This window comes from Phocoena phocoena, chromosome 8 (genome assembly GCF_963924675.1).
Source record: "Phocoena phocoena chromosome 8, mPhoPho1.1, whole genome shotgun sequence".
Classification (NCBI taxonomy): Eukaryota; Metazoa; Chordata; class Mammalia; order Artiodactyla; family Phocoenidae; genus Phocoena; species Phocoena phocoena.
The window spans coordinates 27,029,069-27,045,112 of NC_089226.1; the positions used below are offsets into that span (position 1 = coordinate 27,029,069).

A 16,044-nucleotide genomic window follows, 5' to 3' on the forward strand; every position below is an offset into this window, starting at 1 on the left:
ATGTGGAAAAGAAAAATGCTATATGTACTGTCTACCAACCAAATCTCTTCAACACTGTTCTCACATTCCCTTATCCAAATAAAACCTGGTCTTCAACTTCTTTAGAACCATATTCCCAATATTTTTTCCCCACATTACTACTCCTGTCTTCACAAGCTTAAATCTCACATTCCAAGACTTCAATCACTCTCTGGATCCAAACCCCTTTCTGTTCCTCTTATCCTTTCACTATACTCAGAAAACAAACCTCAATCCTGAATGAATGTGTCTATCCTCTTTACTCCTATACCTAGACTACTCAGTAGTAAGCAATTCAAAAGAGTATTCAATGCCATCTGGCAATGCATCTATGAATCCCTAGCCAGTTCTGTCATTTCATACAATTCAAACCTTTACTATTCTTCTCCCACATCTCCCTTTCAAACCCCTAATACGTCCCATTTCTTTAGGAGAGGTATCCATCCCATTTCTATTTGCTGAACAAATCAATTACTAGCTCTAGCAGCACAGGCACTCAACAGGCAGATAATAAACATTTGATAGAAGAATTCTAAATGAACAAATCTTCTGTGGACCCAATTACCACTTATAAGATCTTTCAAATTTAAAACAAAAAATCTAACTTGGGAAAACTGAATATGTTGTTTTTTCCATTTTAAGAGCCTCAAGGTAGTGCTAAAAATTAACTGCTGCAGCTAGAAGATGGAAAAGAAAATTAAGGTTTACAAAGGATCTAACACAGGTCTATAGCACCAAGGTTTTCCCTAAGAGTTATGATAAGTATGTAAAAAGAAGCTAGAAACAATGTCAAAGAAATATACACTAAAATTAAAACTGCCTTAAAAATTCAATGTTCACAATTATTTGAAAACTGTTGTTGAATTAGAATTCATTTTGTAAAAGGCAGAGGATCATAACTAAAATAAATGTAAGAACGTGATTTACTACCTTCTAATGTTTGCATTATTAAGCAACATTTCAGAAAATATTTTGAAATAAAGTTGACCCTTGAACAATGCGAAGGTTAGGGGCAGTGACCCCCGTGGAGTTGAAAATCTGACTATAACTTTACAGTCAGCCCTCGATATCTATAGTTCCATATTCAGAGATTCAAACCACCACGGACTGTGCAGTACTAGAGTATGTAATTTATTGAAAACATTCTGTGTATAAGTAGACCTTTGCAGTTCAAACTCATGCTGTTAAAGGGTCAACTGTAGTCTGATACAAAGGGAAAAAGTGAATTAGGAATTAATAAATAAAAGACATATGTTAAACATACAATCAGTCTCTTCCTTCTTCCTCCTTTAGATTCTAGATGTTTTCGTGGTGTGTTCACAGGCCAGACTCTTCCAGAATGATCTGTTCTGACAAGGATCACTTCTTCCTGATCTTCATTCTGTGGAAAGATTTAGAGATAACAATTGTAATTATTGAGAAGAGTCTTGAAACCTTATGTTTAATAGCCAAAAGAGCATAAAAATGATTCTAGTTTTCACATAATATTACGGATTATCTTAAGCCTCACGGACTTTCATTATCCACTATAATGTAAAGTGACCATAATCTTTTCATGGAAGAGTTGAAGAAAAATATCTAAAGCTTATTTACTTTTTTAAACAATTACAAAAGGAAACTTCAAATATAGTTTTCCTCTAGACAATATTAAAAGATGACAAAGCACCAATATTCAAACAGGCATTGTATGAGAATGCCCATCACGTACGGAGCAGATGTCATATTTAATGAATGTTTCTTCAATTTAAAGATCCTGGCTTGCCTGCAAGATGGCAGAGTAGAAGGACGTAGGCTCAACCCTTGTTACAGAAACACCAAAATCACAAGTAACTGAACAACCATTGACAAAAACACTGCTGAAACCTACCAAAAAAGACAAAAAAGATGCCACAAAGAGATGGTAGGAGGTGTGTAATTGTGATAAAATCAAATCCCATAACTGCCAGGTGGGCAACCCACAAGCTGGAAAATAATTATACCACCAAAGTTCTCCCACAGGAGTGAAAGTCCTTAGCCGCATGTCAGGCTTCCCAGCCTGCAGATCTGGCAACAGGAGGAGGAGCCCCCAGAGAATCTGGCTTTGAAGGCCAGAGGGGTTTGATCAGAGGAATTCCACAGTACTGGGGAAAACAGAAACTCCACTCTTAAAGGGCACAGACAGGGTCTCATGTGCAATGGGAACCAGGTAACAAAACAGCGAGCTCATAGAGACTGGGTCAGACTTACCTGTTAGTATTGAAGGGTCTCCTGCGAAGGCAGGGGATGGCTGTGGCACACTGAGGGGACAGAGACACCAGCAGGGGCAGCTCTGGCCAGTACTCATTAGTGTGAGCCCCCATGGAGGCTGCCATGTCATCCCCCCCACCCCCGCAGACATAACCCCATCCAAATGCCTGTATGATCCAGTGCTGGGACACCTCAGGCCAAACAACCAGCTGGGCGGAAACACAGCCCCACCCATCAGAAGACAGGCTGCTTAAAGTCTTCCTGAGCATGACCCAGCATAGCAGATGGACAAGACCCAGCTCTACCCACCATCAGGTAGGAAAAAGTCACTCCTAGTAGGAGGTGTATACAAGCCTCTAAGACAAACTCATCCAGCAGAGGTCAGACAGCAGAAGCAAGAAGAATTACAGTGCTACAGCCTGTAGAATGGGAACCACGAACACAGAAAGTTAGACAAGATGAGACAACAGAAGAATATGTCACAGATGAAGGAATAAGATAAAACCCCAGAAGAAAAACTAAGTGAAGGGAGACAGGCAATCTACTGGAAAAAGAATTCAGAGAAATGATACTGAAGATGCTCCAAGATCTCAGAAAACCAATGAAGGCACAGAGTGAGAAAATACAAGAAATTTTTTTTAAAGACCTGGAAAAACTAAAAAGCAAACAGAGGTGAACAATATAATAATTGAAATGAAAAATACACTAGAAGGAATCAACAGCAGAATAAATGAGGCAGAAAAACAAGTGAACTGGAAGACAGAATGGTGGAAATCACTGCCAGGGAACAGAATAAAGAAAAAAATTAAACGAAATGATGACAGTCTGAGAGACCTCTAGGGTAACATTAGATGCAGCAATATTTATTATAGGGGTCCCAGAAGGAGAAGACAGGGAGATAGGACCTGAGAAAATATTTGAAGATATGATACATGAAAACTTCCCTAACATGAGAAAGGAAACAGTAACCCAAGTCCAGGAGATAGAGAGAGTCCCAGACAAGATAAAGCCAAGTAGGAGCATGCTGAAACACACAATAATCACACTAACAAAAATTAAATACAAAGAACAAAATGTTAAAAGCAACAAGGGAAAAGCAATAATTAACATACAAAGAATGCCCAAAAGGTTATCAGCTGGTTTCTCAGCAGAAACTCTGCAGGCCAGAGAGGACTGGCACTATATATTTAAAGCAATGAAAGAGAAGAACCTACAAACAAAAATACGCTACCCAGCAAGGCTCTCTTTCAGCTTCAGCAAAAAAATCAAAAGCGTTACAGACAAGTAAAAGCTAAGAGAATTCAGCAATACCAGAATACCTCTGAACAAATGCTAAAGGAAATTCTCTAAGCAGAAAAGGCCACTAATAGAAACAAGAAAATTATGAATGAAAAAGCTCACCAGTAAAGGCAAACATAAAGTAAAGGTAGGAAATCATCTGCACACAAATATGATATCAAAACCAGCAATTGTGAGAAGAGGACAGCACAAATGCCGGATACTGGAAATGCGTTTGAAATTAAAAGACCAGCAACATAAAACAATCTTGTTATATACAGACTGCTATATCAGATCCTCAAGGTAACTGCAAAATGAAAATCTACAATAGATATACTGACAAAAAAGAAAAAGGAATCCAAAACAACAATAAAGTTACTCAGTAAATGACAAGAGAAGAACACAAAAGAGGAATGGTTAAAAAAAAAAAAAAGACCTACAAAAACAAATCCAAATCAATTAAGAAAATGGCAATAGGAACACACATATCAATGATTACCTTAAATGTTAATGGATTAAATGCTCCAGCCAAAAAACACAGACTGGCTGAATGGATACAAAAACAAGACCCATATGTATGCTGCCTACAAGAGACCCACTTCAGATCTAGGGACATATACAGATTGAAACTAAGAGGATGGAAAAAGGTATTCCATGCAAATGGAAATCAAAATAAAGTTGGAGTAGCAATACTCATATCAGACAAAATAGACTAAAATAAAGATTGTTAAAGGAGACAAAAAACACTACATAATGATCAAGGGATCATTCCAGGAAGATATAACAACTGTAAGTATATATGCACCTAACAGAGGAGCACCCCAATATATAAGGCAAATACTTGCAACCATAAAAGGAAAAACTGACATTAACTCAACAACAGTGGGAGACTTTATCACCCCACTTACATCAATGAACAGATCATCCAGACAGCAGATCAATAAAGAAACACAAGCCTTACATGACACATTAGACCAGATACACTTAATTGATATTTAAAGAGCATTCCATCCAAAGGCAGCAGAATACACTTTTTTCTCAAGAGCACATGAAGCATTCTCCAGGATTGACAATATGCTAGATCACAAAGTGAGCCTTGGTAAATTTATGAAACCTGAAATCATATCAAGCATCTTTTCTGACTACAATGCTATGAGATTAGAAATCAATTACAAGAAAAAAACTGTAAAAAGCACAAACACATGGAGGCTAAACAATATGCTATTAAACAATCAATAGATCACTGAAGAAGTCAAAGAGGAAACCAAAAAATACCTAGAGATAAATGAAAATGAAAGCACAACAATCCAAAATCTATGGGATTCAGCAAAACCAGTTCTAACAGGGAGGTTTATAGCAATACAATGTTACCTCAAGAAACAAGAAAACTCACAAATAAACAACCTAACCTTATACCTAAAGCAACTAGAGAAAGAAGAACAAACTAAACACAAAGTTAGTAGAGAAAAAGAAATTGTAAAGATCAGAGCAGAAATAAATGAAATACAAATGAAGAAAACAACAGAAAATATCAATGAAACTAAAAGCTGGTTCTTTGAAAGGATAAACAAAATTGATAAACCTTTAGTCAGACTCATCAAGAAAAAAAGGAAGAGGGCTCAAATCAATAAAATTAGAAATGAAAAAGGAGAAGTTACAACAGAACACAGAAATACAAAGTATCAAAAGAGATCAAATGATCTTTTACAAATGATCTCTTTTACAAATGATCATAATTGATTATACAAGCAACTATCTGCCAATAAAATGGACAACCTAGAAGAAATAGACAAATTCTTAGAAAGTTACAATCTCCCAAGTCTGAACCAGGAAGAAACAGGAAATACGAACAGACCAATCACAAGTACTGAAATTTAAATTATGATGAAAAAATCTTCCAAAAAAGTCCAGGACCACTTCACAGGAGAATTCTATCAAATATTTAGAGAAGAGTTAACATCTATCCTTCTCAAACTATTCTAAAAAACTGCACAAGAAATAGTCCCAAACTAATTCTATGAGGCCACCATAACCCTGATACCAAAACGAGACTAAGATACCACAAATAAGAAAATTTCAGGCCAATATCGCTGATGAACAAAGGCACAAAAATCCTCAAACAAAATACTAGCAAACCGAATCCAATAATGCAGTAAAAGGATCATATACCATGATCAGTATTGTAAGAATTTTTCAATATTTGCAAATCAAACAGTGTGATACCTCACGTTGGCAAATTAAAGAATAAAAAATGTATGATCATCTCAATAGATGCAGGAAAAGGTTTTGGCAAAATTCAACACCTATTTATGATAACAATTCTCCAGAAAGTGGTTACAGAGGTAACACACCTCAACATAATAAAAGCAATTTATGACAAACCTACAGCCAACATCATACTGAAGAGTGGAAAGCTGAAAGCCTTTCCTCTAAGATCAGGAACAAGACAAGGATGTCCACTTTCACCCCTTTTATTCAACATAGCTTTGGAAATCCTAGCCATGGCATTCTAAGAAGCAAAAGAAATAAAGGGAATATAAATTGGAAAAGATGAAGTAAAACTGTCACTGTTTGCAGATGACATGATACTATAGATAGAAAATCCAACAGATAATAACAGAAAACTACTGGAGCACATCAATGAATTCAGTAAAGTTGCTGGATAAAAAAAGAATACACAGAAATTTTTGTACCTCTATACACTAACAATGAAAGATCAGAAAAACAAAGTAAAGAATCAATGCCTTTTACCATCGTATCAAAAAGAATAAAATATCTAAAAATAAACCTACCTAATGAGAAAAAAGACCAGTACTTTGAAAACTATAAGACAATGATAAAAGAAAATCAAAGATGACACAAACAGATGGAAAGATATACCATATTCCTGGATTGTAAGAATCAATATTGTCAAAATGACAATACTACCCAAGGCCATCCACAGATTCAATGCAATTCCTATCAAATTACCAATGGCTTTTTTTTAGAACTAAAACAAAAAACTCTTCAATTTGGATAGAGACAAAAATGACCCTGAATAGCCAAAGCAATCTTAAGAAGGAAAAACAGAGCTGGCAGAATCAAGCTCCCTGACTTCAGACTACACTACAAAGCTATAGTCATCAAAACAATATGGTATTGCCATAAAAAACAGAAATATAGATCAATGGAAAGGATAGAAAGCCCAGAATAAACCCACATACCTATAGTCAATTAATCTGACAAAGGAGGCACTACTATACAATGGAGGAAAGACAATCTCTTCAATAAATGTTGCTGAAAAAACTGGACAGCTACTATTGAAAAAAAATCAAAATGCTTTAAAGACATACATATAAAACCAGATAATATAAAACTCTTAGAGGAAAACACAGGCAGAACATTCTTTGACATAAATCAAGGTACTATCTTTCCAAGGCTGTTTCCTAGAGTAATGGAAATACAAACAAAAATAAACAAATGAGATCAAATTAAACTTAAAAGCTTTCAAACAGCAGCAAAGGAAACCATGAACAAAATGAAAAGACAACCCACAGAATGGGAGAAAATATTTGCAATCAGTGAGACCAACAAGGGAATAGTCTCCAAAACTCACAAACAGCCATGCAGTTCAATATCAAAAAAACAAACAACCCAATCAAAAAATGGACAGGAGACCTAAATAGACATTCCTCAAAAAAAGACATACAGAGGGCTGAGAGACACATGAAAAGATGATCAACATCACTAATTATTAGAGAAATGCAAATCAAAACAAAGAGAAATAACCTCATACCAGTCAGAATGGCCATCATCAAAAAATCTACAAATAAGAAATGCTGGAGAGGATGTGAAGAAAAGGGAACCCTCCTACACTGTTGGTGGGAATATAAATTGGTGCAGCCACTACAGAAAACAGTATGCAGGTTCCTTAAATAACTAAAATTAGAACTACCATATGACCCAGCAATCCCACTCCTGGACATATACCCAATGAAAACCATAATTCAAAAAGATACATGCACCCCAATGTTCACTGAAGCACTATTTATGGTAGCCAACACATAGAAGCAACCTAAATGTCCATCGACAGAGGAATGGATAAAGAAGATGTGGTACATATATATATTGGAATATTACTCAACCATTAAAAAGAATGAAATAATGCCATTTGCAGCAACATGGATGGACCTGGAGACTATGATACTTAAGTGAAGTAACTGAGACAGAGAAAGACAAATATCATATGATATCATTTATATGTGGAATCTATAATAAAAAATGATACAAATGAACTTACTTACAAAACATCGACTCACAGACTTAGAGAACAAACTTATGCTTACCAGAGGGGATGGGTGGGGATAGATTGGGAGTTTGTGATTGACATGTACACACTACTATATTAACATGTACACACTACTATATTTAAAACAGATAACCACCAAGAACCTACTATATAGCATATGGAACTCTTCTAAATATAATATAATAACCTAATAGGGAAATGAATTTGAAAAAGAAGAGATACATGTATATGTATAACTGAATCCCTTTGCTGTACACATGAAACTAACACAACATTTTAAATTAACTATGCTGCAATAAAAATTAAAAATAAAAAAAAATTAAGAATGCAAATTCTGACTTAGCAGGAAGGGGCTGAGATTCCACATTCTGTCCCCTTCATACCTTTAGTGATATATACTGATATATAAAATTATATATGGTTAAAGTATAAAAAAAAAATCCTACTAAACTTGAAAGCAATTTGATGACAAAATGAACTTGCTAAGTTAGCTACTACAATGATATTCCACACAACTTCTATTTGTTCCATTAAGAGCCCTCAAATACTTTTCACTTCTCTGACTCTTAAGAAGAAGTTATATCCCACTTACTTTCAATACATAATCTTCTTCCTATGAACCTTTAGTCAAATAGACAACTGGTACCATATAGAAAAAAGAAAACTGTATTCTATAATGAAAACAGAATTTTATTGAAAGCATTTTAATGAAGAATCGCATAAAGAATATTAGATAACTACTTCATTAAAAATTGATCTGAAACAAGACCAAGCAAATTATTCACATTTCAGGTTACTTCTCCAATCAGAATTAATTATTTAAAACGCATTTCAATTCCATTTAATAGAGGTTTAGTTCCTCTGTTGAAATGAAATTAAAAACTACATACAAATTACTGATCTTACATTCACACACAATACGAAGTGATTATTATCAGTACTTTTCTTTTTCAATTAATCAATTAGCATTAATTAATAAAGTCATATTTTAAAGGGTATCTACTTACTCTCTTATATTGCAGATGAAGGAGCAAGATAAAAACCTACAAGAACAACTAAATTAAAAGGAGGTAAGCAATCTACCTGAAACAGATTTCTGAGTAATGATACTAAAGATGACCCAAAATCTCAGAAAAAGAATAGAGACATGGGTTGAGAAGATACAAGTCTAACAAAAACCCACAAGAAATAAAGAACAAACAGATGAAAAAGACAATAACTGAAATGAAAAATACATTTGAAGGAATCAAAAGCCAAATAACTGAGGCAAAAGAAAGGATAAGGGACCTAGAAGACAAAACGGTGGAAATCACTGCCTTAGAAGAGAATGAAAAAAAACAAATGAAATGAGATCAGTCTCAGAGACTTCTGCAACAACATTAAATGAAACAACATTCGAATTATAAGGATTCCAAAAGAAGAAGAAAAACAGAAAGGGCCTGAGAAAATATTTGAAGAGATCATAGTCAAAAGCTTCCCTCCATGGGAAAGGAAATACTCATCCAAGTCCAGGAAATGCAGAATCCCATACAGGATAAACCAAAGGAGGAACAGGCTGAGACACATACTAACCAAACTAACAAAAATTAAACACAAAGAAAAAATATTAAAAGCTGCAATGAAAAAGCAACAAATAACACACAGGGGAATTGCCCATAAGGTTATCAGCTGATTTTTCAGCAGAAACTCTGCAGGACACAAGGGACTAGCAGGATATATTGAAAATGATGAAAGGGAACAACAAAGACTACTCTACACAGCAAGGCTCTCATTCAGATTTGATGGAGAAATCAAAAGCTTTACAGGCAAGCAAAAACTAAGAGAATTTAGCACCACCAAACCAGCTTTACAACACATGTTAAAGGAACAACAAATGCTATTCTAGGCAAGAAACAAAAGGGAAGAGAACAAAAGAGGAAGGGAAAAAAAGATCTACAAAAACAAACCCAAAACAATTAACAAAATGGTAATAATAACATAAATATTGATAATTATCTTAAATGTAAACATATTAAATGCTCCAACTAAAAGACACAGACTGGCTGAATGGATACAAAAACATGACCCTTATATATGCTGTCTACAAGAGACCCACTCCAGCCCTAGAGACACATTCAGAGTGAAAGTGAGGGGATGAAAAAAGATATTCCATGCAAATGGAAATCAAAAGAAAGCTGGAGTAGCAATACTCATATCAGACAAAACAGACTACAAAATAAAGACTGTTACAAGAGACAAGGAAGGAAAATACATAATGATTAAGGGATAAATCCAAGAATATATAACAATTGTAAACTTTTATGAACCCAACATAGGAGCACCTCAATACATAAGCAAAATGTTAATGGCCATAAAAGGGAAAATCAACACTAACAATAATAGTGGGGGTCCTCTAATGCTCCACTGACACCAATGGAAGATCATCCAGACAGAAAACTAATAAGGAAACACAACCCTTAAATAACACATTAGACCAGATAAACTTAATTGATACTTATAGGACATTCCATTCGAAAGCAGCAGAATACACTTTCTTCTCAAGTGCACATGGAACATAATCCAGGATAAATCACATCTTGGGTCACAAATCAAGCCATGGTAAATTTAAGAAAAGGAATCATATCACGCACGTTTTCCTCCCATAACACTATGAGATAAGAAATCAATTACATGAAAAAAGTGTAAAAAGCACAAACACATGGAGGCTAAACAGTATGCTACTAAATAACCAATGAATCACTGAAGAATTCAAAGAGGAAATCAAAAAATACCTAGAAACATATGACAATGAAAACAATGCCCCAAAACCTACGGGATACAGCAAAAGCAGTGTTAACAGGGAAGCTTATAGCAATACAATCTTACCTCAAGAAACAAGGAAAATCTCAAATATACAACTGAACCTTATATCTAAAGCAACTAGAGAAAGAAAAACAAAACACAAAGTTAGCAGAAGGAAAGAAGCTATAAAATCAGAACAGAAATAAATGAAATAGAAAAGAAGAAAACACCACCAAAGATCAATAAAATTAAAAGCTGGTTCTTTGAGAAGATAAAAAAATTGATAAACCTTTAAGCAGTCTCTTCAATAAAGAACAGGACAGGACTCAAATCAATAAAATTAGAAATGAAAAAGGAGAAGTAACACTGACACCACAGAAATACAAAGTATGGTAAAACACTACAACAAGCAACTACTAAAACGCCAATAAAATAAAATGGACAACCTGGAATAAATAGACAAATTCTTAGAAAGCACATCCTTAGAGACTAAACCAGGAAGAAATAGAAAATATAAACAGACCAATGACAAGTGATGGAATTGAAACTGTGATTAAAAATCTTCCAACAGAAGTCCAGGACCAAATGGCTTCACAGGCACATTCTACCAAATATTTGGAGAAGAGCTGACACCTATCCTTCTCAAACTCTTCCAAAAAACTGCAGAGGAAGGAACACTCCAAAACTCATTCTAAGAGGCTACCATCACCCTGATACCAAAATCAAACAAAGATATCACAAAATAAGCAAATTAAAGACCAATATTATTGATGAATATAGACACAAAAATACTCAACAAAATAACTACCAAACAGAATCCAACAACACATTAAAAGGATCATACACAAATCGAGTAGGATTTGTCCCAAGGATGCAAGGATTCTTTAGTATATGCAAGTCAATTAATGTGACACACCATATTAACAAATTGAAGAATAAAAGCCATGTTATTATCTCAATAGATGCAGGAATAGCTTTTGACAAAATTCAACATCCGTTTATAAAAACTATCCAGAAAGTGGGCATAGAAGGAACCTCCCTCAAAAGAATAAAGGCCATATACAACAAACCCACAGCAAACATCATTCTCAATGATGAAAAACTAAAAGCATTTCCTCTAAGATTAGGAAAGAGACAAGGATGTCAACTCTTGCCACTTTTATTCAACATAGTTTTGGAAGTACTAGCCATGGCAATCAGAGAAGTTAAAGAAATAAAAGGAATCCAAATCGGAAAAAAAGAAGTAAAACTGTCACTGTTTGCAGATGACATGGTACTCTATATACAAAATCCTAAAGATGCTACCAGAAAACTACTGGAGCTCATCAATGAATCTGGTAAAGTTGCAGAATACAAAATAATACACAGAAATCTCTTGCATTCCTATACACTAACAACGGAAGATCAGAAAGAGAAATTAAAGAAACAATTCCATATCCCACTGCATTAAAATGAATAAAATACCTAGAAATAAACCTACCTAAGAAGGCAAAAGACCTGTACTCATAAAACTATAAGACACTGATGAAAGAAATCAAAGATGACACAAACAGATGGAGAGATATACCATGTTCTTGGATTGGAAGAATCAATATTGTCAAAATGACTGTACGGCCCAAAGTAATCTACACATTCAATGCAATCCCTAGCAAATTACCAATAGCATTTTTCGCAGAATTAGAACAAAAAATTTTACAATTTGTATGGAAACACAAAAGGCCCTAAATAGCCAAAGCAATCTTGACAAAGAAAAATGGAGCTGGAGGAATCAGGTTCCCTGACTTCAGACCATCATACAAAGGCACATTAATCAAGACAGTATAGCACTGGCACAAAAAGAGAAATACAGTTCAGTGGAACAGGATAGAAAGCCCAGAGATAAACCCACACCTATGGACACCTAAACTATGACAAAGGAGGCAACAATACATAATGGAAAAAAGACAGTCTCTTCAATAAGTGGTGCTAGGAAAACTGGACAACTACATGTAAAAGAATGAAATTACAACACTCTCTACCATCATACACAAGAATAAACTCAAAATGGATTAAAGACATAAATGTAAGGTCAGACACTATATAACTCTTTGAGGAAAACATAGGGAAAACACTCTTTGACATAAATCACAGCAATATTTTTTTGACCCACCTCCTAGACTAATGCAATAAAAACTAAATTAAACAAATGGGATCTAATTAAATTTGAAAGCCTTTGAAAAGCAGAAGAAACCATAAACAAGACGAAAAGATAAACCTCAGAATGGGCCAAAATATTTGCAAACAACGATTAATCTCCAAAATATACAAATAGCTCATGCAGCTCAATATCAGAAAAACAAATAACCCAATCAAAAAATGGGCAGAATATCTAAATAGACATTTCCCCAAAGAAGACATACAGATGGCCAAAAAGCACATAGAAAGATGTTCAGCATCACTATTATTCGAGAAATGAAAATCAAAACTCCAATGAGTTATCACCTCACACTGGTCAGATGGCCATCATCAAAAAACCTACAAACAATAAATGCTGCAGAGGCTGTGGAGAAAAGGGAATCCTCCTACACTGTTGGTGAGAATGTAAACTGGTGCAGCCACTATGGAAAACAGTATGGAGGTTCCTTATAAAACTAAAAATAGAACTACCATATGACCCAGCAATCCCACTCCTGGGCATATACCCAATGAAAACCATAATTCAAAAAGATACATGCACCCCAATGTTCACTGAAGCAGTATTTACAGTTGCCAAGACATGGAAGCAACCTAAATGTCCATCAACAGAGGAATGGATAAAGAACATGTGGTACATATATACAATGGAGTACTACTCAGCAATAAAAAAGAACAAAATAATGCCATTTGCAGCAAAATGGATGGACCTAGAGATTGTCACACTGAGTGAAACCAGACAGAACCATGATATCACTTATTTGTGAAATCTAAAAAAAAAAAAAGTTACAAATGAACTTATTTACAAAACATAAGTAGAGTCACGTATGTAGAAAACAAACCTATGATTACTGAAGGGGAAAGGTGGGGAGAGAGGAATAAATTAGCAGGTTGGAATTAACATATACACAGTATATATATAAGATAGATAACTCATAAGAACCTGCTGTATAGCACAGGGAAGTCTATTCAATACTGTATAATGGTCAATAGAGGAAAGGAATCTAAAAAAAAAAAAGTGGATATGTCTATGTATAACTGAATCACTTTGCTGTACACCTGAAACTAACACAACATTGTAAATCAACTATACTCCAATAAAAATTAAAAGAAAAAAAAACAGTCTGGCATACACATAGTCTGACAATTACCGCATTATGTAATAGTGAACTCACAATAAGAATCAGATTGACAGTGTTAAAAGTCAATAATCAATAATAGTGAAAATGCTATTTGAAATACTTTAAATCACCAGTCAAGTACCTAGCTTTATGTACAAAATGCCATTAACTAATTAACTATTAGTTAATGTTTCTCTATGGCCTTTTAAGGCCCTCAGTTAATTCCTCAATTTCTTTCCAGAGAATGACTATGAAACCCTCCCCACTCAAGTGCCCAGGGAGTATAATAATGTACTTCCCTTCTTTGCCAGCAATGCAAACAAAACTTAAAAGATACTGCATCATTATAGAGCGGCTATTTAATTGTTTACTGCAAATGAGCTGAATTTCCTGCACTATTTAAAAGAAAAAAAGTATAGGGCTGAATTCCATTAGGTTTAATGACCCATGATGTAACTCCATTGAAGGATTATTAACAAGGTAGAAATTATAGAAGGGCAGATCAGGATCTAATACATTAAAGAATTAGGACTAGATTTGTCCTGATACAGAACTGCAATCTTCCAAAACTCAATGGCTCTCGTCACTCATAGCCCATGCACAAGTTAGATGGAAATACTATATAGCTGAGTTGTTTAAATAAGGAATCTACAGTACTGGAAAGGCCAGTCTAGAGGATTTCAAAGTTCATGGGCCATTTTTAAGATTTACAATAGAAAACTATGGGGAGGGTTCCAATCAAGATGGGGGAATAAAGGACATGGAGCTCATCTACTCCCACTAATACATCAAAACTACATCCACATGTGGAACAATTCATGCAGTGTACCTGCTGAAAGCTGGCAGAAGATCCCAGACATCCAAAATTGCAAAAAAGATTATCACATAACTGAGTAGGACGAAAGAAATAAGAAAAGGAATCTGGACGGGACCTGTGTCCCAGGAGGGAGCTATGAAACAGGAAAGGTTTCTGCACCCTGGAAAGCCCCTTCACAGGTAGGGTGATCAGCCAGGACAGAAGGGGAGCTACAGAGGCTCAGAGGAGAGTGAAGCAGCTGGTCTGTGGATGGCAGACAGAGAGAGATGAACCAGCACAGATGGTCCATGCCACCTCACTGCATTGCCCAGCCTGAGACATGCCTTTGCTAGTGCACATAAGGGCAGGGTGCTAAAACTCAGGCTTCAGAGGACACACCAGGGGAGAGGACTAGGGGTAGCTGAGCAAAGACAGCCTAAAGGGACTGAAGAGTTGTATGGGCTTCAACTGGGGGGTTATATGTGGAAGAAGCCTGGGCCCACTATAGAAGTGAAGTGCCACTGTTAATGGATTTGTGAAGAGAGGGGCAGGGCCCACCATAGAAGCCTCTTTCTTGGCATACTCAAAGCAGGCCTGACACCTCCTCTAGAAGCTCTGAGAATGCACAAGCTCCAGCAAGTTGCCTACATGCAGAGGCAGGGCTGAAATCAGAGCCCATACCCAGGGGCCACATGATTTAGGAAACAGGGCTGAAATCTGAGCCCTCTCCTCACTGCTGTGTGATCTGCAGATTTACAATGTAGCCACCAGGCCCTCTGCGAACTCAGTGCCTGCCAGACATCCGAGTGGACTATGGGTGTGCATGTCTGGTGTTAGCAGCCGTGGGTTTTGCAAGTGAATGCACAAGGAGGCAGGACTGGGGTCTGGGCTGCTTCCATAGCTCCCACAGCAGGTCCAGGTGCACCGCTACTGCAGTTCTAGTACCTGACTTCAGTAGATCTGTGCCTATGGATCTGCACTGTTGGCTTTGTGAACACAGCACCTGAGGGACACCAGGGCTGATTGCATGCATTCCTACAGCTGAGGCAGGGACAAGGGCAGTGCCAACAACAGTGTGCTTTGTGAGCCTGCACAATGGGTGACAGGTGACACCACAGAGCCCACTCCTGAGTGGACAGCTCTGATGAAGGAATACTCAGTGGCTACTTTCCCAGAAGGAATGCTCCAGTACCCCCTACCTCACAGTGCAGTTGAGAAATGGACCTGGGGGCTTCTACTCCAACATTTGGAGAGCAAAGACCCTGCTCCTGACAGGGCTTTGACAACCACAGAGAAAAGAGGAGGCCCCAAAAATATCTACTGCAGGCTCTCTCTGATCACCACAACAGCAGCCACACCCCCTA

At 36.2% G+C, this 16,044-nt stretch overlaps 1 protein-coding gene across 1 annotated transcript in view; it reads right to left on the reverse strand.

Annotated features, from left to right (window-relative positions):
• The window catches only part of CWF19L2 (CWF19 like cell cycle control factor 2), a 209,204-nt gene that overhangs the window by 92,529 nt on the left and 100,631 nt on the right, over positions 1–16,044 (reverse strand). The window contains exon 12 of the mRNA XM_065882107.1: positions 1,283–1,399. Coding sequence (XP_065738179.1) covers positions 1,283–1,399 — 117 coding nt within the window. The remainder of the gene's footprint in view (positions 1–1,282; positions 1,400–16,044) is intronic.